Raw genomic sequence first — 27,353 nt, forward strand, 5'->3', positions numbered from 1 at the left:
TTTTCAATAAGGGACTAATATTATCTCCTAAAACAATCACAGAAGGAGTCGACATATTGAGTTTAAGTATATAGTTTGAGTATATATTTATAAAAATGTATTTGATACTGAGAAATAAAAGCATTGTTTTCATACTTCTGATCCATATACCATAGTAGTGTCTTAACCATATTGCCAAACAACTGTACTTGAATATCAATAGGCAAACAAAGTTTTAAATCTTAGTTAAACTATTAAACATTGCCTTCGGAGCTTGATATGTCAAGGTTTTTGTTTTTGTTTTATTAAATTAACCACTTAACATAAATTTCACACCTAAATAATTAAAATCATTTACAGCATCAAGAGTTTGTTAGACAGAGAAAGAAATACAGGTTCATTCTTAATTCACCACTTGATAATACAGCAACTTTTGTTTTATTAGCGTTTATGAGTAGTGTCACACTTAACAATATTGGAGCATTCAATTATAAGTGCCTTTTGAAAGCCAGCTTGACTTTAACAAACACAACAGCATCAGCATAATTATAATAGCATTTATCTAATCTGATAAAAAAAGCACAAACCCTTCAAAATGGGTAGACATAAAGAATAACAAATTGTTAAACAGAATTAGAGAACGAATTTCGCTCTGAATGAGTACACCAATGCGTTTTTAGTACTTTATTACCTTCAGCTATATTTAGTATCTTTCAACCATGAAAAGTGACTGGTTTATTTTCGTACTCCCTTCCTGACAAACGCTTGGAATGTGCTCACAGGTTAATGAGCGTTTTATAAACTCAGAAATATAAATTGGTGGAGCACAGTCATATTATTCGGGAGCAGAACAACATTTCGCGTGTTCGACTGCACTTTTCTTTCATGTTTGCCAATAATTCATTTCTTATACAGACGTGATTTATAAAATCTGTTGCCTTGATATCACTCCGTGTAACTAAGTTCAATATACACAACTAAATATTTCTAAGGTTTGTTAAAAAATATAGTTATTTGATACCATATGAAAAAATGAAGTGGGTGGGAAGTGTTAACCACTGGGGCTTCTGTCATTTTTTATGCGCCTCCGACTTGGGACGCACATCTAGAGTAACTACTGTTTATCACTAATATATAATAATATATTGATACGATGTATGAAATTTGACAAATCAAGTCAGACAGCTGGAATGTCCAAAGCTAAATCATGTAAATGGTTTTTTGTGTCCGAGTGAAAATGTGAAGATTCTAATCAGGTTACAAGATACAAGAAACTTTATTTTAATTTGGTTTACATATTACAAGAAACATTAGCTAATAAGCTATTTACCGACAATAACAAAGACATAAAGCATACTTACTAAACATATAACAGATCTGAAAGTAAAAACATAAAAAACTAATAGAAATAAAAGTATCAATAAGATGATAAATTAAAGCAAAGTTTGATGACATGCACAGTACATATTGTATTCAAGGTAGTAACAGTTTATAAAAGTAATAAATGACTGTAGTATAGAAATTTAAGTATGATATACATGTAACAATGTGAAATAAATAAAAATAATTATAATAAAAATATAGAATTAATAAAATAGTAATAGTTATTAGTTAACATCAAGAATTTATACGTAATTGAAGGTTTCCTAAAAAAAAAAAGATAAATAAATTGACTTACTTATAAAAAAAGGTACATAAAAATTTATGATAGAACTAAAACAACATAAAAAAGAAACAAGATAAAGCACAAGTCATGCAGGGTAACAAACAAAGTTAACTAAAATTAAGTTGCATGCACAGCTTAATGGAAGGTAGAATAAGGAGTTTTAATATGAACAAAACATACAAATCAGACAGCAAAGATTCAACTAGCATAAAAATACAGGGTTTAAGGAAAATTAACACACAGCATTATAATCAAAGCATCATAGCAAACTAAGTAAAAGGGATGCACAAAAGCAAAGCAAACAAACAAACATGTAGTCTAAGCATTTTACATAAATTAAAATTAAGCAAAATAACAAACACATAGCAAATTTACAGAGACATAGCACATTTACAACTTTGGTCACTCCAAACCTGGATCAGTCTCCCAAACTCTTTGTAGTTTTCAAGCTTGTGGATGTTATTAGGGAGACTGTTCCATATCTCGGCGCCTTCAAATCTAAAAGAATTCTTTCCGAATGTTACTGTTTTTGAGGTTGGGCACATACTTAAATTTAAAGATAATCTATGTATCTGAGTGTAATAGCTATACTCTTTTCTTTTCTTTACACTTACGTTATTTTTCAGGACAATCAAAATGAAACCTATTGTAAATACAACAACCGCAGCAAGTAAACAAAACAGCAGATCAAAAAATAGTTTTTCAGGACAAAATGTACAAGGACAAGCTCCTGTCATTGGAACATTCATTCCTACAGGTAAAAAAAATTTCTCAAAAAAATAGAATTTTGTTGATATGGAGTTTTCATTATTTTATTTAATTTAAAGCAGCATGCCTCCAGATTCATGCTAATTTTCATGAAAATTTTGATAATGTGTTTAAAAGCAGTGTTCAATCTAGAGCGCGCCGTTGCGCCATTGACCCCCTGAAAAGACCGCCAGCGCAAAACAAATTCAACTGTGGGCCCGATGGGCGCACTCATAGAAAATGCCCTAAATGACATTAGAATGCTTTCCTAAACCTGATTAAGTACATAAAAAAAGTTTCTTGTGAATAATATTAATAAATACTGAATTCAAAACTGAAGTTTGTATAGAAAAACAAGAGCATGTTGGTAACATAGTTACCGTACTTGGTAACCCTTTTAAAATCATGATCGCTACGCTCTCTCGGCCGGGGTCTGTAAATACCAGGTAGACTTGTTCTTCGTACCGTAACTATTACTTACTTTTGAGTCACAGTTTTTATAAACAAACAAATCGTCACAGATAATCCAATACGTGCGTGTAGTTATAGTTTTTTCACGGTCAAAACAAATAAATATGTCATAACTTTCCGGAGGAAAAAAGATATATATTTGTGAAAAGTGCGAGTTAATTATAGAGAAGTGTGCATAAATTATTACGAACACGCCTACATCCAATTAAAAAAGTCTTAAAGATGGAGCTAATCAAACACGATTGGCTAGGGAGTGTCTGACAATTGAGTAAATAAACTTTGATTGGTCTTTGGCTGGTCGGCGCTAAAACATTGTGCATATCATAAAATCAATACAGACATCTTAAGCGTGACGTAAGAACTGCTGCCCTGACAAAAGATCAAAGGTACCGGTATGTCAATATACAGTGTGGGGTTTTAACTGGTGGGGTTTTGTCCGTCTTCCCAATATACATTGTCTAAGCACCTGTTGACACTTTTTTTTTCGCTTGGATATATTGAGAAGGGTAAATGTTTTTAGCGACTATTGTAAGTTTATATTCTTCATCAACAAAGCTAATTGCAAAATATGATTTTCTTTTATATACCGGGCGCTGATTAAAAAACTGAACATTATTATCAAATATCCCTGCGGTAACATTAGAATAAGATTCATATGTTTCTTTGAACATTATGTCATCGTTTTTTTTTTACCAATCAGTTTTTAAAATTGAGCCTGTATCAACGCTAACAGTTCTAACTCTCAAAAGGGTCAAAATAATGTCATTATTTTAGTGAGTTGATTGTTTTGGAATTTTGCAACCGTTTTTTGGTCTATATATGGTACGTGAACAAGTAACTTAAAAGATAAATACGTTATTTGAATTTGATGTTCTTTTCAGAGTGGGCCCCCTTTTTTCTCAAATGACCCCCTTTTGAAAAGTTTATGGGCCCGATGGGCCCCCTGGGACTTTGTTCTAAATTGAACACTGTAAAAGTATTATTTACTGGTTTCCTAGCAGTTTCTGTCCCCTAGCAGTTTTCCGGCCGTTTATCATTTTCGTCCAGTACAGTCTATTTTTACCAGTAAGGCATCCACGTTACTTCATCAATCGGAGAAACATTTGTTTTCTAAAAATTATTAAAAATTACATAAGAGAACTTGCGACATTCAAAAATAAGCAACACCTGGGGAATTCTAGTGTGAATATCCATGCGCAATAACTAAGACCCCATTTTAGGTAAATCAATACTTCAGAAAATATTTCTGCAGACGACACGGAAAAGGTTGGGAAGTTCTGTTTGTCTGATAAAATCATCTTAATATTGCTTTGTAATCAAAACCTCTGAATAACGGAACTTCTAAATTCTGAATGATTATTTGTTAAAATTTGGGTTATATCAATTAAAATTTACTTCCACAATCCGGAAATTAAAAAAGGTGTGAAGGAATATTATACTTGTAATTGAAAAACATTCAAAATGTCTGTATCATCCAATTAGCAGTACCCATCTATCTTGACACCTATTAGAATTACAACATGTCAAGCATATCAAACACTAGTTTAAAGTGTGAAAATTAAGAAATTGAGAAAAATAATGTGATGAAATGAAAAAATACAGGTAAATAACAGGTACTACATGTATATGAAATATACTAAAGGATAGATTGTGATTATTAACATTATGTTATTGTATTAGCAAATTCAATTAGAGGTGATAATGAAATTTAAAAAAGTAAAAGTCCTATAATTTTGCTATTTTTTTTTTAAAATTTAATCAGCTTCGTATATTTATATGCCCGAAAGAATTTCGGGCATATTATGTTATACCCCTGGGCGTCCGTCCGTCCGTCTGTCTATCCGTCCGTCCGTCTGTCCGTCCGTCTGTTAGCAATTTGGTTTCCGGAGCATAACTTAAGTTCCATTTGGCCCACAACATTCAAACTTCATAGGATGATTGTCCATATTGAGTAGAAGACCCCTATTGATTTTGGGGTCACAAGGTCAAAGGTCAAGGTCACTATGACCCTAAAACTGAAAACAGTTTCCGGAGCATAACTTAAGGTCCATTTGGCCGCCAGTGTTCAAACTTCATAGGATGATTGTCCATTTTGGGTAGAAGACCCCTATTGATTTTGGGGTCACAAGGTCAAAGGTCAAGGTCACCATGACCTTAAAACTGAAAACAGTTTCCGGAGCATAACTTAAGTTCCATTTGGCCGACAGTGTTCAAACTTCATAGGATGATTGTCCATATTGGGTAGAAGACCCCTATTGATTTTTGGGTCACAAGGTCAAAGGTCAAGGTCACTATGACCTTAAAACTGAAAACAGTTTCCGGAACATAACTTAAGTTCCATTTGGCTGACAGTGTTCAAACTTCATAGGATGATTGTCCATATTGGGTAGGAGACCCCTATTGATTTTGGGGTCACAAGGTCAAAGGTCAAGGTCACTATTACTTTAAAACTGAAAACAGTTTCCAGAGCATAACTTAAGGTCTATTTGTCCCACAATATTCAAACTTCAGAGGATGATTGTCCATATTGGATAAAGACCCCTATTGATTTTGGGGTCACAATGTCAAAGGTCAAGGTCACTATTACTTTAAAACTGAAAAAAGTTTCCAGAACATAACTTACTTTCTATTTGGCCCATAGTGTTGAAACTTCATAGGATGATTGTCCATATTGGGTAGAAGACCCCTATTGATTTTGGGGTCACACGGTCAAAGTTCAAGGTAGCTATTACCTCAAAACTAAAAACAGTTTCCAGATCATAACTGAAGTTCCATTTGGCCCACAATATTCAAACTTTATAGGAGGATTGCTATTTGAAGGAGGTAATACTTTATTTAATTTATGTAATGTCTTACAAATGCTTCATCCTTAGAAAGAAAAAAAACACTTTCGGGCATATAATGCTCCGCCTAGCGGTGCTCTTGTTTTCATTATGTCTTACTATAAAACAGTTAAATAATTGTACATTCCAGAAATTTCCAAATTCCGAACTTTTTGGCTAGTCCCACAGGTGTTCGGTTTTCAGAAGTTACACTGTACCTGAAAAAGTTTTGTATCCCTCCGTATAATGATTTTTATTTTATTTGTTAAAAAGTGCGATTTGTGGACGGAAACGGCTAGGAAACCAGTAGTTAAATAACCAAAAGAAAGCAATTTACACATTATCAGTGGCATTTAAAACCCATGTAAATTACTGAAAAGAGGACAAAATGTGCAAAAAAAGCCCTAACTGTATTAGTAATGCAGTAGAAATATAGTTATAAAAATACTGAAAAATCAGTCATTAATCATACATAACATGTAAATTAATACTTGAATGTTGAATATTTTTACTCTTGAATCTTGAATATTTTTACTTTTCCTAAATTCTAAGTACATTTTTCTCAAGTTTGATTTTATAAAAATATTTCCGCTCATCTGGAGGCATGCAGCTTTAAGGCCTTAGAAAAGGCTTAGAATAAGATATTAGAATTGTGTCATTTTGTTTTTGAAAAAGTTTGTTTTGTAAATTTATTATACAGATATTTAAGAAAATATTTTAATGGATTCATACTATAAACTTAAAAAGTTAATGCTCTCTGTCTCACAGAAATACCATTTGGGGTTGTAAGGATTAATTATTGACCAATTATGAAATGAATCATCTTCATTTGTATTACTGTAATAAACTGTAATCACAAAATGCCTTCTGTAGGTCCTGTTACTATTGCAATACCAGCAAAAACTGTAGCAACAGCCGCAGTTTCAGCCAATCCTCATCACTTCCCTTCTTCATTGTCCAATCAAAATGGAGTTTCTAGTCATGTGACCAGCAGTCCGCCACAAGACCCACCTACAACTTCAGTATTGACCAATGAGCAAGGCCAAGAAACAAATCAGCAACTGCAAGGATCGTCTAGTTTGGCAAACACTAAAGAGAAAACCCCAATGTGTCTAATCAATGAGTTAGCCCGTTTCAACAGGGTAAGTATGTGGAACTGACTTTTTACTTTAATTCAGTAAGTGTTACTGTAGGTGTTATGCTTAGAGATGAGTGGTAAGTGAATGAAAATTTTGGATAACTTGAGATAGGCAAGAAATGATTTAAAACAGACTGAATGGAGATCATGACTCCAAAGAAAATTTACAAAGTCACTTTTATTATATGATTTATGTATTAAACATACTCAACATAGTTGTTGATGTTCAGAACTCAATTTCTATGAAATGCACTTGTGTTTTCCTTATGTTTACTTTATTTGTTAATAAATGTAAATATTTATAGTATTTATTGAAAAATACCACATCAAAATATCAAATTACCCAGTATTGCCCAGTATTACCTAGTTTAGGGAGTACTGCCCAGCCCGGGAAAACCCGGGTTTTCCCGCCTGGGTTTTCCTTGGCAGTCAATCGTTTGCCAACCCTGCATTACAGATCATGACTCTAAAGCAAATTTGCAAAGTCAAATTTATTATATGGTTAATGTAAACATTGTGTGAATAATCATTGTAGGTGACCCATCAGTATACGTTAGTTGACGAACAAGGTCCAGCTCACAAGAAGACCTTTTTCGTCAAGCTACAGATTGGTGATAAGGAGGAGTATTCTGCCTCGGGTCCCAGTATAAAGAAGGCCCAACATGCAGCTGCTGGGATAGCTCTAGAGAAAACCGAGTTCAAGCATCCACCTCCTAAATCAAGGAGAGGGGAAATCATAACTGAGGGTAAGAAATTACATGATACCAGTTTTGCTCTTAATCACTCAAGAACTGATAGAAAAAAAATATATGTATAGCTTGTAGGTAGAAAAAGTCTGGCTATTACGATTGCTGCCACATCATTATCGGCATTGTCTTTTCACAAAAACTTAATTTTGTTTTTCAGTTTTAAAGTTATCAGTATGAAACTTGAAACGATTGCTTATCATAACAAGTGGCAATTTTAAGACAATGGGCATTATTCTGAAAGCTGAATTTTTTGAGCTTTGCCCTTTTTATTCCTCTAACGGTTTAACCGGAGGGGACTTTAGGTTTACCCTCCGTCTGTCTGTCTGTCAGTCTGTCTGTTTGTCCGTCCACAAAACTGGATCCTGCGATAATGCAAAAAGTACTGAAAATATTTTTATGAAACTTGAAATATGGTTAGATGGCAGTCTGGAGATTATGTACATCTTTTTCTTTTCTTCCTATGTTGAAAATTCTGGTTGCTATGGCAACAAATAGACTGAATTTCAAGATTTCTGATTTAAATTTTTAAGCTTTTTAACTATAAGTTTTTAGCTCACCTGTCACAAAGTGACAGGGTGAGCTTTTGTGATCGCTTTTCGTCCAGCGTCCGTCCGTCCGTCCGTCGTCCGTCCGAGCCAACATTTGATTATTATGAGCTTCATTCCGTAGTTAAATAAAGAACATAAACTCATAAAATTTAAAATTAAGAGTTTTTTTTGGTTTTTATGAGCTTATTTTGCTTATGGACGTTGGTCCAGGTGGTGTTTATGAGCTCATTTGCCTCATAAACCTCAAATTTTGGTACGTCCGTCCGTCCGTAAACTTTTACTTTAAATGACATCTCCTCATAAACCACTAAGCCAATTTCATCCAAACTTCACAGGAATGTTCCTTTGGTGGTCACCTTTAAAAATTGTTCAAAGAATTTAATTCCATGCAAAACTCTGGTTGCCATGGCAACCGAAAGAAAAAACTTTAAATATCTTCTTTTAAAAAACCATAAGAGCTAGAGCTTAGATATTTGGCATGAAACATCATCTAGTGAGTGTCTACCAAGTTTGTTCAAATAAAAGCCCTGGGGTCAAAATTGGCCCCGCCCCGGGGGGTCATTGATTTTCCCTATATGCATATAGTAAAAACTTAAAAAATCTTCTTTTAAAGAACCCAAAGAGCTAGAGCTAAGATATTTAGCATGAAACATGTTCTAATTGGTGTCTACCAAGTTTGTTCAAATAAAAGCCCTGGGGTCAAAATTGGCCCAGCCCCGGGGGGTCATTGATTTTCCCTATATGCATATAGTAAAAACTTAAAAAACCTTCTTTTAAAGCACTCAAAGAGCTAGAGCTAAGATATTTGGCATGAAACATCTTTTAGTGAGTGTCTACCAAGTTTGTTCAAATAAAAGCCCTTTGGTCAAAATTGGCCCCGCCCCGGGGGTCATTGATTTTCCCTATATGCATATAGTAAAAACTTAAAAAATCTTCTTTTAAAGAACCCAAACAGCTAGAGCTAAGATATTTAGCATGAAACATTTTCTAATGGGTGTCTACCAAGTTTGTTCAAATAAAAGCCTTGGGGTGAAAATTGGCCCCGCCCCGGGGGTCATTGATTTTCCCTATATGCATATAGTAAAAACTTAAAAATCTTCTTTTAAAGGACTCAAACAGCTAGAGCATAGATATTTGGCATGAAACATATTCTAGTGTGTGTCTACCAAGTTTGTTCAAATAAAAGCCCTGGGGTCAAAATTGGCCCCGCCCCGGGGGGTCATCGATTTTCCCTATATGCATATAGTAAAAACTTGAAAAATCTTCTTTTAAAGAACCCAAAGAGCTAGAGCTAAGATATTTAGCATGAAACATCTTCTTATGGGTGTCTACCAAGTTTATTCAAATAAAAGCCCTGGGGTGAAAATTGGCCCCGCCCCGGGGGGTCATTGATTTTCCCTATATGCATATAGTAAAAACTTAAAAAATCTTCTTTTAAAGAACTCAAAGAGCTATGGCTAAGATATTGAGCATCAAACATGTTCTAATAGGTGTCTACCAAGTTTGTTCAAATACAAGCCCAGGGGTGAAAATTGGCCCCGCCCCGGGGGTCATTGATTTTCTTTATATGTGTTTAGCAAAAACTTTAAATCTTCTTTGAAAAAACCCAAATAGCTAGAGTTTAGATATTAAGCATGAAACATCTTCTAGTAAGTGTCTACAAAGTTTGTTCAAATAAAAGCCCTGGGGTCAAAACTGGCCCGGCCCCAGGGGTGTCATTGTTTTTAACTATATGTGTATAGTAAAAACTAAAAAAAATCTTCTTTTAAAAAGCCCAATGAGCTAGAACTTAAATGTTTAGCATGAAACATCTTCTTATGGGTGTCTACCAAGTTTGTGCAAATAAAAGCCCTTGGGTTAAATTGGCTCTGCAACGTTGGGGGAGTGGGGGTTGGGGGGGCCTATATACAGGTGAGCGACCTCAGGGCCATCATGGCCCTCTTGTTCATTTCTTAAGGTGTTTACTTCAAACTTTAAATATAAGTTTCTGGTCATCAACCACATCATATGTGACAAGGTTTACAACTCTAGCACAAAAATTATCAGAATTACCTCCCTTGAACTTAAACTTGAAAAAAAATGTTGTCTTTTTCTTTATTTCTTAATGTATCTACTTCAAACTTCATATATATGTTTCTTATTACCACTCAACATTTTTGAGAAGGTTAAATACTCTAGCAAGACTATTTCCAGAATTATGTCCCCCTTGAACTTAAATTTTTTCGAGAAATTGGTATTTTTTACTCCAACTTCTTCATTCCTTATAGGATTTACTTTAAAATCCCACATTGTAATAATATGACAAGGTTTATAAATCTAGAATCCATATTTCCAGAATTATCTCCTCCTTAAACTTTGAATTTTTCTTATTCATTCTTTAACTTTCTAATTTTTTCTTCATGGATTTTCTTCAAATTCAAAATAAACATTCATTATCAACACCTACATTATATTTCTTTTTTAATTTTCATCTTTGTTACTTACTATACATTATATATTTGAAAATTGTTATTTTTTTTACTTATCTTCTTTTTAATAATAAATGGTATCTTTAAACTTAAAGTAAAACTCACATATATGACAATGTTCATAAATCTAGCATCTTTATTTCAGGAGTAATCTTCTCTTTAAGAATTTTGCAATAAAATATGTTATATTTTGGTAACAGGGATGTTTGAAAAAATAACTTTAGAGTCTACTTCAGTCTGTCTGTATGTATGTCTGTCTGTCTGTTCATAAAAACTGTTTCCTGAGATCACTTTTAAAGATTTTTTCCAACAAATTTACTTAAAATAGAGAAAAGTTGAAACATTATTCTTATTCATCCTGAGAAAATTGGACCTTTTGATAATCTGTTGTATAAACATAATTTCCTTACTAGGCAGGGAAACTTAACACATTACTATGATATAGACAAACTTAGAACTCAAAAGATTTATGTTCATTCATGTCATTCATTCACTGGTAAAATTGAATGTTGCTGGGGCTCTAACCAGTAGGGGACTTATGAATTGCTTGCAATACTATGATGATTGCTTGTTTAACTTGGGGCTTTTTGTAAAAATTTCTTGGAATATTTTATGTTCATGACAATGGGCAACTATAAAACAAGGGTTATTATTCTGAAGGCAATATATTAGAGTTGTGCCCCTTTTTAACTTAGAATTTTGTAAAATTGCCTATGAAATAGAATAATTTTTTTTTAAAAAGTATAAAAGATATCAACATGAATCTTAGAATACTTGTTTGTCATAGGAAGGCACAGATAAAAGAGACAAATTAAGAAAAGCCATTAAGACAGACTGCTTGGTATTAAGAAAATCCATCAAGACAGACTGCTTGGTATTAAGAAAATCCATTAAGACAGACTGCTTGGTATTAAGAAGTCATGATGATAGAGGATGTTCTCGTATGAAAAAGACTGTTCAGTGTTTTGTTTTCACCAAAATATTCAGCGAAATTCGGCCGCATTTCCCCCTCAAAATAGTATGTTCCCCCCCCCTCAAAGCCTATAGGGCAGCCCGAATTTGCCTGCAATAAATATCTTTCTTTTTTTTTTTTTTGCAACTAACTGCCGAAAAATGATTTATTTAATGCCTGTAAGAGTTACTGTTAAGCAAGGTTGTTTACAAATCGTTCTCTGGTATGCAAGGGGAGCTACTCCCGGCGTCCCAACAAGTTTAACATGCGACTCATCGATATTTTAGATCCGTATATTCAGAAAAAGAGATGTATTTTAAACTTGTGTTGCAAGAGTTGCTTCCCTTTTTCACCGCAAAGAAAACAATATAAAATAAGTAAACAAATAAAACTCCTCCTCCTATTACATTTTTCCCTCTCCAAAGGGCACCGACCCCCTTCCCCCAAAAGTGAAAAAAAAACTGCTGTTTGGTATTAAGAATAGCCATTAATGTGATTGTACAGTTTAAGATTTGTTTACATAATGTGCTGAGACACATAATCAGAATGTGCTTCTGATTTTCAGTTGATGATATGATGTCTATTACACCAACAGTTGAACTCAATTCTCTGGCGATGAAAAGAGGAGAACCGGCTATTTATAGAAACATTGAAAACAGAAATCCACAGCCAATGTACTACCAACATAACTATGACTTCCGGGGCATGTACAATCAGAGGTATATTGTATTTCAGTGACATTTTCAGGATTTTTGTCCCAGGATTTTGGGAACATAACCCATACCCATGGAATTTGGAATTTCAGCAATGTTTTGTAAAAACAATTGGGGGAAAAATGCATGATTGAAATTTTGCAGTGATTAAATGAATTCAAGCAATCACTGTCTAGGATGGCATCTTTAAAGATGTAAGCACTATAACAAGTATGAAGTAGCCCTTATTTTCGAAGACTTAAGAATTTTTTTATTCAATATTTTTATTTTCGTTTGGGAATTTTTTCCTGTGGATTGGGAAAATAATATACTGAGTCTGTTTTCAATTGGGAATATGACCGAAAATCCGCTTTAAAATAAGCCAAAAAAATCTCTGATTTTTAGCTCGACTATTCGAAGAATATGAGAGCTATTGTAGTCGCCCCGGCGTCGGCGTCGGTGTCGGCGTCCGCGTCGGCTTCTGCGTTGGTTAAAGTTTTTTGTAAAGTCAAATATCTCAATTATTACTTGAGATATTCAATTGAAACTTACAATACTTATTTATAGTAACAAGGCACATCAGATTGACAAGTTGGATAACTCTGCCTACAATATTGACAGAATTATGCCCCTTTTTAACTTAGAAATTTTGGTTAAAGTTTTTTGTAAAGTCAAATATCTCAATCAATGCTTGAGATATTCAATTGAAACTTACAATACTTATTTATAGTAACAAGGTACATCAGATTGACAAGTTGGATAACTCTGCCTACAATATTGACAGAATTATGCCCCTTTTTAACGTAGAAATTTTGGTTAAAGTTTTTTGTAAAGTCAAATATCTCAATTATTGCTTGAGATATTTAATTGAAACTTACAATACTTATTTATAGTAACAAGGTGCATCAGATTGACAAGTTGGATAACTCTGCCTACAATATTGACAGAATTATGCCCCTTTTTAACTTAGAAATTTTGGTTAAAGTTTTTTGTAAAGTCAAATATCTCAATCAATGCTTGAGATATTCAATTGAAACTTACAATACTTATTTATAGTAACAAGGTACATCAGATTGACAAGTTGGATAACTCTGCCTACAATATTGACAGAATTATGCCCCTTTTTAACGTAGAAATTTTGGTTAAAGTTTTTTGTAAAGTCAAATATCTCAATTATTGCTTGAGATATTTAATTGAAACTTACAATACTTATTTATAGTAACAAGGTGCATCAGATTGACAAGTTGGATAACTCTGCCTACAATATTAACAGAATTATGCCCCTTTGGAACTTAGAAATTTTGGTTAAAGTTTTTTTGTAAAGTCAAATATCTCAATTATTGCTTGAGATATTCAATTGAAATTTAAAATACTGTTTTATAGTAACAATGTACATCAGTTTGCAAAATTGCATAACTCTGCCTGCAATATTTGCAGAATTATTCGCCCCTTAGAAACTTAGAAATTTTGGTTAAAGATTAAAGGTCTTCAAAGATATTTACTTGAAACTTTACACATGCACTTAGGGTCATAATTGGAGGGTCATAATTGTATGTCACTGACCCAAGTTCCATAACTCTATCTTGCATTAAGGCTGATTCATATCCCCTTTTCTACTTAGTCTCTTGGTTAATGTTTACATGCAAGTTTTACATATCTCAATAACTATTAAAGATATTTATTAAAAACTTCACATATGCATTTAGGGTCATAATTGTAGGTCACTGACAAAGATCCATAATTCTATCTTGCATTTAGGCTGATTTTTCTCCCCTTTTTCAACTTAGAAATTCATGGTTAAGTTTTTCTTGTAAGTTGTTATCTCAATAACTACTGAAGGGTTTGTGCCTTTTTCGGGACAATTTTATGCATTCATAATAATAAAGCAGTGATTTACTTGATAAAACATCTTAATAACAAGCCTTTGTACCTTTTCTGTCAAATTTATTTATTCATAGGTAATTAGTATTATTATACTCAATAAAACACCCTTGTGACATTACCTTCCGAATAGTCAAGCCAATACTGTATAATTAGACTCTCTCTTAGGCCTATAACATGAATTTATAAAAAAAAATTAGCCCTTTTGTAAACTTAAAAAATTAAACAATATCAAGGCTCTTTTACTATCATGCACTTAGAATAGTCGAGCGTGCTGTCCTACAGACAGCTCTTGTTATATATGGTTGTTTCACTTGATTTCGCATTACTTCAGAAATCAGGAACTACACTCTTTCTGATAGTTAGATTTTATGGCTTTAAAAAAAGAAAGTATTATGCATAGTTACAAAGTTAAAAAGGTGTATATGGGTTAAAATTTTCAAGATCATTCCTGAATTCAGGATTTTCAGATTTTGAAATGTGCTTTTTGGGGGATTTTAAAAAACTTTCATTTTTCATTTATCAGGGATTTTTTTCACATGTTGGGGAAGCAGCCCTGCCCTTAATTTTTACTGTATATTTGCAGAAGGGGAAGAAAAAAGTTTGTGTAAATTCAATTTTTGTGGAAAACTGCATGATTTTAAAGAATTTTTCTTTGGGGAAGCAGCCATATAACGGCCCCTGCTATAGAAGGAAAAAAGCCCTGTGACCATGTAGTTAGCTTAAATGATTTAATATTATTTTCAATTTTTTTTAAAATACTGCATAATTGTTATTATTTCAGGTATCATTACATGCGCCCTCCTAGATCGTTCTATGTTTCCCTGAAGGTTGGGACTCGTGAATTCATCGGTGAGGGTATATCAAGACAGACGGCTAGACACAACGCTGCGAAAAAAGCTCTAGAAATACTACGCAGTTTGAAAATACCAGAAAATACGGAACAAATTACGCAAGAAACCAATTTTAGTGTTGAACCTACAAAAGACGTTCCTGATGACGATGGTATGAGAATAGTTTTTGTAGAATTATCTCGGAAATAAACTTTTTTTAATCTAATAGATAGCAATTCTGAAAATATAAGGGCCACTTAACTTCTTTACCCTTAACACAAACTTTTTATGGTTTTATATCATAAATATGATGCTCAAATTAAGATTTATCAATTTTGCGAGTACCAAAAAGCATTATTTATGAAGATACTACCAAATTTAACATTTCATGTAAATAAAGGGAGGTAATAAAAAAGATATTTTCTATAAAGTCTAAGTCAAATTTTTCAATAAGAAATGAATGCATATATTCAAATGATTACATATAAAATGTACAAATATTTGCTTCAATGTTTGAGAATTGTTTTATAAGCATAATTATATACATATATAAAATTTTATGTATGTGTGGTTTACAACCTCAATTACAACATACAGGATCTTTAAAGAGACAAAAGAATTTAAAAAAAAGAACTCCTGAAACTAAATATATACAATGTAATTATGTTTTTTGCATTTAATGAAACAAAAGTTGTTATTGCTAAATTGTTGTTAATATAAATGCATATAACATTGATGAATGGGATTAATTAGTGCTGCATATGCAGAATTCATGGTTTGAGAGGTAATATTGAAATTAATTTGAGTATTTGCGAGAAGAACTAATAATCTTCTGTTAACTAGTTTGATAGCTTCCTTTAATTGAAAAGTGTTCTGATCCAAAGTGATAAAGGGTACCGTAAGGGGTTGAAGTATGTCACATTAAGCACTTGACTAAATACGCCCTAGAAAATTAGTTTACTCACCTAGAGGCATTCTGTTAGTTTGATTTCTTCTTTTTATGCTGATTTTAACATATTTTTGGTCCACCTTTCCTGGATAACTTAACTCGGTAATTAACAATTTCTCAGCAAGTGACTGAGTACTAATCCTACATGAATCTGAATCAATATTGAGATACAAACGACCATTTCACCTAGTGGCATGAGTCTTTGATTGTTAATCTTTTCTTTTTTACAGATGATACCAAGTCAGAGATTAGTTTAGTCCATGAGATAGCCCTCCGACACAATCTACCTGTGTCGTTTGATGTAAGTATATTATTATACACATTTTAAATACTTTGGAAGTGCACATCATATTTTGTCATTTATATTTCTTGAAATTTTTAGATGTTGATAAGTTACATATTTATTTTAACATTTGATGAAAGCTAAAAAAATTTAACCAGTATTGAATTTGCTGCCTGGAACTTCTCAATTCTGATGCTTTTGAGAAATGTTTTGTAACCCCATTAAGGCTCGGACTTATGATTTCTAGGTGAGAAACAGACACCTAGTATTAAAAAGACTTAATCAAATTACTTAATATAAGTACTTATTCAATGCCACATTCAGTGTGGGTTCGAATCTTGACAGGGACTTTGGATTCTTAAAGGTGCCTGTTTGGATTCGAACGGTACCCGAGGTCTTCCTCTACCAGTTAAGCTGGAATGTTGCTGAATGACTGATACTGTGTTGGTGGGATAAAAACCTAATTAAAAAGAAAACAACAACAAAAAACACACATTCACATGAAAATAGACAGTTTAAGTTAACGGTACGGACTAGAATGCTTGGCTGAAATGCAATTAAGCTCAACTGATGGCCAAAAATTCCAGTCTACCGAGGCAGCCAGTTTTTCCACATCAAGTAAAACACAACTTATTCAACACCTTAGGGGCCAAAATGCCATTTTTAAGTATTGATGCCTACACTAGAAAATCTAGGCTATCTTATATGTCATAATTTAAATTGCTTGTAGGTGATACGAGAATCCGGTCCACCTCACATGAAGAACTTTGTAACACAGTGCCTTGTAGGAAGTTTTAAAACAGAAGCCGAGGGTAATAGTAAAAAGTTGTCAAAAAAACGAGCTGCAGATTTAATGCTGAAAGAATTACGAAATCTCCCATCACTGCCTCCAAATATACCGAGACCGAAGACAAAACCTCCACCTACAAAGAAAAAGAATAGAAATCTAATCAAGGTTAGTAGTGATTGGATTATTGTTAGTTTTTATCCCCACTAAAGATTATACATTTTTAGTGGAGCATTTTGTGTTCTGATTATCTTTTTGTCACATTTGTTCACCCCTTGTGGCTTAAGGGTTGCCTTTAAGGGTTTAGGCATCAGAATTGAAGCCACCGTTTATCCCTGCATGATCTTAAGAGGCCACTATAAAGGTTCGAAAAACAGGAGTCTATGCATCTCTAAGCTCAAGTACTTGAAGTGGTTTTGATCCCTAGTGCCTAGAGTTGATTTAAGTTTGTAACACCTGAGAGCCAAAATTATCTTTCCTGTTTCGGCACCATATGATCTAAATTGTGTTGATGTGCCATAAATCAAACAAAACTTCTAGTGACACGTTTATTATACCCCCGCACAACAAAGTTGTAAGGGGGGTATACTGGAATCAGCTTGTCCGTCCGTCCGGCCGTCCGGCTGTCCGGCCGTCCGGCCGTCCGTCGGTTTTTTCTTGTCCGCCCAATAACTTAAGATTCCTTTGACCCTTAGTCTTCATATTTAGCATGGAGGTTAGTCATGATTAGTAGATGACCCCTATTGATTTTGAGGTCACTAGGTCAAAGGTCAAGGTCACAGGGGCCTTGACTTCAAAAAGCTTGTCCGCCCAATAACTTAAGATTCCTTTGACCTACAGTCTTCATATTTGGCATGGAGGTTAGTCATGATTAGTAGATGACCCCTATTGATTTTGAGGTCACCAGGTCAAAGGTCAAGGTCAAAGGGGCCTTGACTTGAAAAAGCTTGTCCGCCCAATAACTTAAGATTCATTTGACCCAAAGTCTTCATATTTGGCATCTAGGTTAGTCATGATTAGTAGATGACCCCTATTGATTTTGAGGTCACCAGGTCAAAGGTCAAGGTCACAGGGGCCTTGACTTCAAAAAGCTTGTCCGCCCAATAACTTAAGATTCCTTTGACCCACAGTCTTCATATTTGGCATAGAGGTTAGTCATGATTAGTAGATGACCCCTATTGATTTTGAGGTCACCAGGTCAAAGGTCAAGGTCACAGGGGCCTTGACTTGAAAAAACTTGTCCGCCCAATAACTTAAGATTCCTTTGACCCACAGTCTTCATATTTGGAATGGAGGTTAGTCATGATAAGTAGATGACCCCTATTGATTTTGAGGTCACCAGGTCAAAGGTCAAGGTCACAGGGACTTTGACTTCAAAAAGTTTGTCTGCCCAATTACTTTAGATTCCTATGACCCACAGTCTTCATATTTGGCATGGATGTTGATCATGACTATAAGGTGACCCCTATTGATTTTGAGGTCACTGGGTCAAAGGTCAAGGTCACAGGGAGCTTGACAAAAAAAAGCTTTTCTTCTCAATTGCTAAAGTAAATGTCCTGTCCGCAATGTATTGATTTTGACATTTTCACATTTGAAGCATGTAGAATACAATGCACTGGCTTAGTAACCTCAGATTTGGCAGGGAGATTGTGTTTGAGCTCTAAATGGCCACTGTTGATTCTGACAAAGTGGTATGCGGGGGTATTCACGCCATCATAGTGGCAGTTCTAGTTTATATTGACAGATATCCTAGATTTTTTTCCCCATAAATTGATTATAGTCATTAATAAAAAACTATAATTTCTGCCCAGTTTAAAATACTCAGTAATGGGGAGATTCCATTGATTTTAGATTGTACAAGAGTATTTTTCATGAATACGAGTTGTCTGTGTACACGTACTGTGTTGTTTACTCGATATGGTTGTTCTAAGCAGATGCAGAAAGCAGATCCTACGTATGGAGTGGGCATCAACCCTATATCCCGCCTTATACAGATACAACAAGCCCAGAAAAAGAAGGAGCCTGTCTACACATTACTGGCTGAGAGAGGTCTTCCTAGGCGTCGTGAATTTGTCATGCAGGTATAAAGTAGTTTTTTGAAGTGTGTGAATTATCAGTGTTAAGTTTGGAAAGGGTGTTGCTTGTATATATTGCTAAAGGATTATTACAAGGTATATGTTTAAAATCTAGATGTTTTGATTTGGGGGGGGGGGGGGGAATGGTGATAAATTGCTAAAATAATGTGATGTTTTTTTATGCCCCCGCCATGTAATATAGTGTTACCCTGTTCCGTCATTCTGTCATTCCGTCATCATCAGTTTCCGTTCATTATCTTAAGAACGGTTGCACACATTCAACTCAAATTTGACATATGGATATGTCATGAGAAAATACAGGTCAAGTTCGAATTTGGTCATGGTTCGATGATTTTTTGCAGAGTTATGCCCCTTTTACTTTGAAAATAAAATGAAATTTTCAGTTTCCATTCATTATCTCCCCAACGGTACAACACATTCAACTCAATCTTGACATATGGATATGTCATGAGAAAATACAGGTCAAGTTCGAATTTGGTCATGGTTTGATGATTTTTGGCAGAGTAATGCCCCTTTTACTTTGAAAATAATATGAAATTTTCTGTTTCCGTTCATTATCTCCCCAACGGTACAACACATTCAACTCAAACTTGACATATGGATACGTCAAAGGAATGCGCAGGTCAAGTTTAATTTTGGTCATGGTTCAATGATTTTTGGCAGAGTTATGCCCCTTTCACTTTGAAAATAATATGAAATTTTCAGTTTCCGTTTATTATCTCCCCAACGGTACAACACAATCAACTCAAATTTGACATATGGATATGTTTTTGGAATGCCCAGGCCAAGTTGGAATTTGGTCATGGTTCAATGATTTTGGCAGAGTAATGCTCGTTTCACTTTGAAAATAATATGAAATTTACAGTTTCTGTTCATTATCTACCCAACAGTGTTACATATTCAACTCAAATTTGACATATGGATATGTCAAATGAATGGGCAGTGGTCATGGTTTGATGATTTTTTGGCAGAGTTATGTCCCTTTCACTTTAATATAGATACATCTTAGGAGTTAAATTTGGTCGTGGTTCAATGATTTTGGACAAACTTATCTTTCCTGAATGTTGGGAAAATTATTTTGAACTTTCAGTTTCAGCACATTATTTTGGCTACAAATATGCACTATGCTAAGACTGAATAATTTCAGTCCTTGAACATTGTATGAAAATGGTTTGTGTTAACATTGAAAAGTTTTAAGGGCTTTGAACCTAAAATGAAAAAAATAATTTGTGCAAACAAATTTGGAACTAAATATTATAACATCTGAAATTTTGGCTGCATGCGGGGGCATCCGTGGCATGATGACACATTTCTAGTTGTGTTTTATTTTTTTAATTTTTCTTTTGAAAATTGCTGTCAATACATATAGTTAAGGTAAATTTATGATGGTATTGTTGTCAAGACATTTTTTGTGTGGATATTACTATTTTAACAATACTAATCATAACATGACTCTGTACTCATGCAGGTTCAGGTTGATGAGCAGACTTGTACCGGTGTAGGACCCAATAAAAAACTTGCGAAGAGGCATGCTGCCGAGGCCATGTTACAGTTGCTAGGTTACAATAAACCCTCACCACAACCTGCCAAACCAGCTATTAAAATGCAAGGAGATGTAAGTGTTCAACACTATTTTAAAAGCAGTAGTAGTGTTTATATGGGAAACACAAAAGAATTGTTATATTTAAGTGTTGTATAAATCATTTCAGCTACTATGAGGGGCGTCCGTGGCCAACTGGTTATGGTTGTTTACTTCAAACCATTTGTCTGTTACTGCTGACAGGGACTATTGATAATTTCATGCGAGAAAGCTATCCAGCTAACATATGGAATGTCAGTGGTTCTACTCGGGTGCCTGAAAAAAAATGCACAGAAGGGTACCTGTGGTCTTCCTCTACAAGTAAAGCTGGAAAGTTGCCATATTATCTGTACTGTTAAAGCCCAGCCAAAACAGCTACTATAACTACAAAGGTTAAATGTTATCCAGGCCATCCTTAAAAAAATGTTTGTTTGCAGTAACCCGACCCAGAATTTTCAAGGTGGGTAGGTAGGTCGATTTTTTTTTTATGCTCCCCGAAAAATTTCGGGGGAGCATATAGTCGGCGCCTTGTCCGTCTGTCCGTCCGTTGTCTTGTCCGGAGCATAACTTGAAAACCCTTGGAGATAATTTGTTGAAACTTCATACAGTGGTAGAGGGCATCGAGGGGGAGTGCAGTGTCAAAGAACCATAACTCTATTTTGCCCGGTTTTTGAATTATCTCCCCTTATAGAAAAATCTTGTCCGGGGCATAACTCTAAAACTATAAGAGATATCAACATGAAACTTTGTAGGTGAATAGATCTCAATGGGTAGATGTGCAGTGCATAAGAACAATAACTCTTTTCATCCTAATTTTGGAGTTATTGCCCTTTGTTAATTTTAATACTTTGAACTTTTGTCCGGAACATAACTTGAGAACCCTTGGAGATAATTTGTTGAAACTTCATACAGTGGTAGAGGGCATCGAGGGGAGTGCAGTGTCAAAGAACCATAACTCTATTTTGCCCGGTTTTTGAATTATCTCCCCTTATAGAAAAATCTTGTCCGGGGCATAACTCTAAAACTATAAGAGATATCAACATGAAACTTTGTAGTGAATAGATCTCAATGGGTAGATGTGCAGTGCATAAGAACAATAACTCTTTTTTCATCCTAATTTTGGAGTTATTGCCCATTGTTAATTTTAATACTTTGAACTTTGTCCGGAACATAACTTGAAAACCCTTGGAGATAATTTGTTGAAACTTCATACAGTGGTAGAGGGCATCGAGGGGGAGTGCAGTGTTAAAGAACCATAACTCTATTTTGCCCGGTTTTTTTAATTATCTCCCCTTATAGAAAAATCTTGTCCGGGGCATAACTCTAAAACTATAAGAGGATATCAACATGAAACAATTGTAGGTAGAATAGATCTCAATGAGTAGAGGTTGCAGTGCAAAAGAACCATAACTCTGTTTAAGCCTTATTTTTGAATAATCTCCCCTTTTAGAAAAATCTTGTCCAGGACATAGCTGTAAAACTATAAGAGATATCAACATGAAACTTTGTAGGTAGATAAAATCTCAATGGGTAGATGTGCAGTGCACAAGAATCATAACTCTACCTTGCCTAATTCTGGAGTTATTGCCCTTTGTTTAATTTTACTTTTTGAATTGTCCAGGACATAACTCGGAAATCATAAGAGATATCATCAAGAAACTTTGTAGGTTGATAGATCACATTGATTAGAAGTGCATTGCAAAGAATTGTAACTCTGCCTTGCCTTATTTTGGAATTATTGCACTTTGAACTTTTTTCACGGACATAACTCTGAAACTACAAGAGGTGTACTTTCCTGTGTCCAAAACCTATTCGGGGAGCATCACCCGGCTCAAACCGGGCTCTTGTTTTTTTATTGAACTGTATTATTGAAAATAAACATGGAATTTCAAAATGCTGGACAATATATGCTTTGTTTATCTGGTAACAATTAATAAATTGATAACTGAATTCTAATTTAATAAGACCTACATTTTATTTCTTCTATTAACCTTTAAAAGAACAAAACAAAGCACAAGGCATAATTTTCTGATTAAAAAAAAAAAATTTTTATCCTGACCATGAAAAAAAAATTTGAGTAGGGGCATATTTTGTGAGTCGGTCGCGTTACTGCAAACAAACATTTTTTTAAGGATGGCCCCAATTTAAAATTTCTGAAGGTATTATATATTCATTTATCATAGTTTTTACTGCCTGACCACTTTAATAGTATAATTTATACACAGTTACTTAGATTATTATCTTGACTGGTTGAATACATACTAAAGATTGTTTATTTTTCAGACCAGTATGGGTGAAAAGAAAGTAACATTTTCTGATATTAATGATGAACAAGGTATGTGTTTTGTATTTTTTTATCATGCTAAAAAATTTTTTATACTGGTCTTATATCCTGCTTGATATTTAGAACTAAAAGAGTTTTTCAATTTTAAAGCAGTTTTCAGTTTTTTAAAAATGGAGAAAACCTTAGAGTTTAGTTGAAACATGTTTGATTTCTGAATTGACTTTTTTTTCCCCGGGGCATTCCCCAAAAGTATAAAAGCTGGGGATTTGAAATTTCAGGGGATATAATCTCATCAGAAAGTGCATGCACAAAAAAAACTAGTACTCTGCATTTCTTTTTTTTTAAGTTTATTGCCCTTTTAATTTTCATTTTTTATTTTTCCGGGCCTTTTCTCAAAATTATAAAAGCTAGGGGACTTGAAACTTCATGGGACGATAGATTTTTGATAAAAGTGCGTGCACAAAAAAAGTGTCTTCTTTTATTATTCCCTTTTTGTTAATTTTTCATATTTCATTTTTGTCCAGTCCATTTCCTTCCGACCGGGGACCTCGTTATGTAAAATAAAACTAATTTAAAATTTTTGTAACTATTTAACATACATTTTAGGTAATAAAGTTTTTATGATTTTGAAAAAACACTGTTTTATTTTTGATGTAAAAATTACAACTTTCAGGCGCAGGTTGTGAAGGGTAGAGCAAAAGGTGCCTGGTTGTTGGGTTTTTCCTGATAATAAACGTAAACTTTACATCATCTGAAAGTGGATAGTTGGACTAACGTAATTTTGCATGATGGGGATTTTTACTGTCAATCAAAAATTTCAATACACGTAAATGGAAAAAGGTAATTTTTGATTAACCCAATTAAATGTATAGAAATTATGCAAACATAAAAAAATTCCCATAAACATATTTAAAAACCCCACTGTCTATGTTAAACCAATCCCCCTCTTTTATTTTAGGGATATATTTCATAGCAGTGATGACAATAAAAAAATGGGCAGAGAAAAATCATGCAATGGGGATTTATTTAAGAAGAACATATGATTTTTTTAAAAAAACATTTTTCTTTTGCTTTTTTTTTTTTCTAAAATCATTTTTAAAAGTTATGAAAATGAATTATACCAAGGTAATTTTTTGATTATTGGGGGATAATGATTTGTCAGTGAATAGATATATCAGGGATATGCTTTGACTGAAAATGACAGTTCAATTAAATTTAAGAAACGTTTTATTTTACCAACAAAGATTTATATAATTGATTTGATGAAGGATAACAAGCACATTAATTTATTAAGTGTGGTAAATTTTTTCCCTGTGAATGTAGGTTTTTGACTTTTTAAGTTTTTTTTGTGAGGGGCATCAGGTACTTTTTAATTACTTTTACACTTAGGTGCCATTGCATAAAAAAGCAAAATATGCTCCCAAGTCTTAAGTCCGCCTTAAAAGCTTGAAAGTCATCAGAATATAGCCACGTCATGACAAAAACCAACAAATTTGGTTTGCGACACATGGGGTTTGACCCGCCTCTGCCAGTTGATCAGGATCCTGCTTTCCTTATCAACTCATTTCAAGGAAGAAACTGCAAGAAAAGCATGGTCTTTAAACTGCGCGATGCGGGCTGGTCTGGGGTCCTGTTTGGCCGTAAACCCCAAAATTTTTGGTTTTGTTTTTGAACTGGGTCGATGATTTAAATAGTGCCCGGGATTTTAAAAAATTTTAGTTCATATAAAATCTGAGTTTTTTAAATTATCATGTAAGGTTTTCATTAGGGGTTTAAAGGTCAGTACACGGTGGGTAGGGAAATACAAACAGGCTGAACCGTCAAGGAGGGTGTCAAAATAAAATTGAGACAAATTTTATGAGTTTTCTGGGGCGTAAGTTGTACCAAATTTTTCTTTAACACTGTTGTTCTTACATTAATGCATTTTTTTTAAACCCAAAAAGGAAAGGGAGGACGTGTTATAGGATCACCGGGGTCAGTTGGTTTTTTCGGCGTCCAGCGGCCGTTTTTTTTCCATATCCGGAGCATAACTTTAAGACTAATGGGTGGGAAATTTCAAAATTTATAAAATGGTAACACATTGAAGGAAGGCGTGCAAAAAATAAAATCCATCTTAGTATTTTTTTAAATTATAGCCCTTTTTTCCTTTTTCCCTTTTTCCATCATAACTTAAAAAAATAATGTTTAGAATTCAAACCCAAATTCATACTATGGCCCAAACGCAATGGGGGAAATGCGGGCTCAAAAAAGCGTAACTCTTTCTGGACTTTTACAGATAATTTTACCCCCCAAAAATTTGGGGGGGGCTTTAAGGGATTCGCTTTTTTTTTTTTTTTCCGCGGTCCGTCCGGTCGGTCCGTGTCCGTCCCATTTCTTTGTCCGCTCATAACTCCCATACCAATTGAAGGAATTTTTTCAAACTTGGGGCTCAAATGTTCACCTCAAAAAGGGGGATGTGCAAAAAACCCATTTGCCCATTTTAGCTCAAGGCAAGGTCACAATTGAAGGTCAAAATAAAACAATCAAATTTTACACGTAGTCTTTCGCTCTGAAGCCCTACACTAATTTAAAGTTTTTCCCTTAAAATTTGGGCTCAAATGTTCACCTAACAAGGAGGAAACCCATGTCCCCCATGTGTCAGCTAAAGGGTCAAGGCCCAATTAAGGCAAATAAAAACAATCAAATATTACACAGTATTCGTGCCCGCTCTGTAAGTTACCAAAATTAAAGATTTTTTAAAAAAAACTTGGCTCAAATTTTCCACCTAAACAAGAGGTTGCAAAAACCCATGTTGCCCATTGCAGCTAAAGGGGTAAAGGGCCACAATTAAAGGTAAATTCAAACAATCAAATTTTACACAAATTCGTGTCCGCTCTGAAACCCCTAACAAATTGAAGGATTTTCTTCAAACTTGGTTTTAAATTTCACCTCAACAAGGATTGCAAAACCCATGACCCCATGTTCAGTTTCAAGGTCAGGGTCAAATTGGGGTCAATATAAAAACAATCAATTTTTACACAATTCGTTCCGCTCTGTAAGTCCTACACTAATTGAAGGGATTTTCTTCAAATTGGTCAAATGTTCACCCTCAAAAAGGGGGGATTGCAAAAACCGATGTTACCCATGTTCAGCTCAAGCAAGGTCACAATTGAAAGGTCAAATATCAAACAATAAAATATTACACTGTAGCGGCGCTTCTGAATCCTACACAATTGAAAATTTTTCTTCAATCTTGGCTAAAATGTTCCCCTAACAAGGGATGTGCAGAACCCATTCCCCCTTTTCCCCGGGTTTAAGGGTCAAGGTCAAAAAGGCAAAAATTGATTTCGAAAAATTTTTAAATTTAACATTTATTAATATTTCGAATCTAGAAAAGGTATTTGTTTTAAATTAAAATGTATTTGAAGTGTCACAATTTAAGATATGCTGGTCAATTTTCATAATTCTGTTTTTGCATTTTAACAAATTACCCCCCTTTTTAAGTTTTCAATTTACATACAATCAAATATATAACATATTCGTGTCGGCTCTATAAATCCGATACAAGGGGAAAATTTTTTCTTCAAACTTTACTCAAATTTTCCCCCTCAACAAGGTTAGTGCAGAATCTTGTCATTTTGTGCCCTAAAGGTCAAGGTCACACTTAAGGGTCAAAAATTTGACTTAGAAAATGTTTTTTTAAAATTTTAACATTATTTGAAAAATTTCTAAAAACACACAGGTTTTGCTTGAAACTTTTAAGAATATGAGATGTCGCAAATAAGATATCAGTCAATTTTCATTACTCTGTTTTGCATTTTGACAAAGTTTGCCCCCTTTTTAATCTTCAAATTTAATACAATCAATACTAGACAGTATTTTTGTCGGGTCTATAAATTCTATATAAAAGGGAAGGGTTTTTTTAAAACTTTACTCAAATGTTTACCCCAACTGGGCGATGTGCAAAACCCCTGTTACCCGTGTGCCCGTTAAAGGCAAAAGGCCACACTTGAAGGTCAAAAATTGACTTAAAAAAATAAAATGTTTAGTACATAGGGAAATTTAAAGGTTTTTTTTAATGTTTTGAACATGATTTTTATTTAAATATTTTTAATTACCCGATTTTAGTCTTTTTTTTACCAAAGATAATTCTTTTTTGTATTTAGCCACACAAGTTATTTCCTTAACACCTTCCCAATCCTCTTTTTCCCAAGACATTTTGGGGGTAAATACGATAGTTCTAGTTTTTTAAAATTCATCAAAGGGCAACCACATTTTAAAGGAAATGCAACATACAAGAAACACAACTATTTAATTTGCCCACAGCCATAACTCTTTTAATTATTTCACAATTAACTATTTAAGTTACTTCCTCATTTCCGAACAGTCTTTTAAGGGTATTAATCAATTTATTTAATTCTAGTTTTGGAGACCTGTATTAAGCAGTCTT

General features: G+C 33.9%; 1 protein-coding gene across 1 annotated transcript; it reads left to right on the plus strand.

Moving 5' to 3' along the window:
* Window positions 1-777: 777 nt before the first annotated feature.
* LOC132723046 (double-stranded RNA-binding protein Staufen homolog) lies at window positions 778-22,975 on the plus strand (the record flags this gene model as incomplete). Its single annotated transcript, XM_060707716.1, has 11 exons — window positions 778-971; window positions 2,272-2,402; window positions 6,559-6,827; window positions 7,359-7,569; window positions 12,106-12,259; window positions 14,898-15,118; window positions 16,126-16,196; window positions 16,909-17,133; window positions 18,900-19,046; window positions 20,530-20,676; window positions 22,924-22,975. Coding segments are annotated over exons 2-11 (1,618 nt in total), but the record flags the coding sequence as incomplete, so codon positions are not given.
* Window positions 22,976-27,353: the final 4,378 nt, after the last annotated feature.

Source organism: Ruditapes philippinarum, unplaced genomic scaffold (assembly GCF_026571515.1).
Source record: "Ruditapes philippinarum isolate M1 unplaced genomic scaffold, ASM2657151v2 ctg9431_1_1_1_1, whole genome shotgun sequence".
Taxonomy (NCBI): domain Eukaryota; kingdom Metazoa; phylum Mollusca; class Bivalvia; order Venerida; family Veneridae; genus Ruditapes; species Ruditapes philippinarum.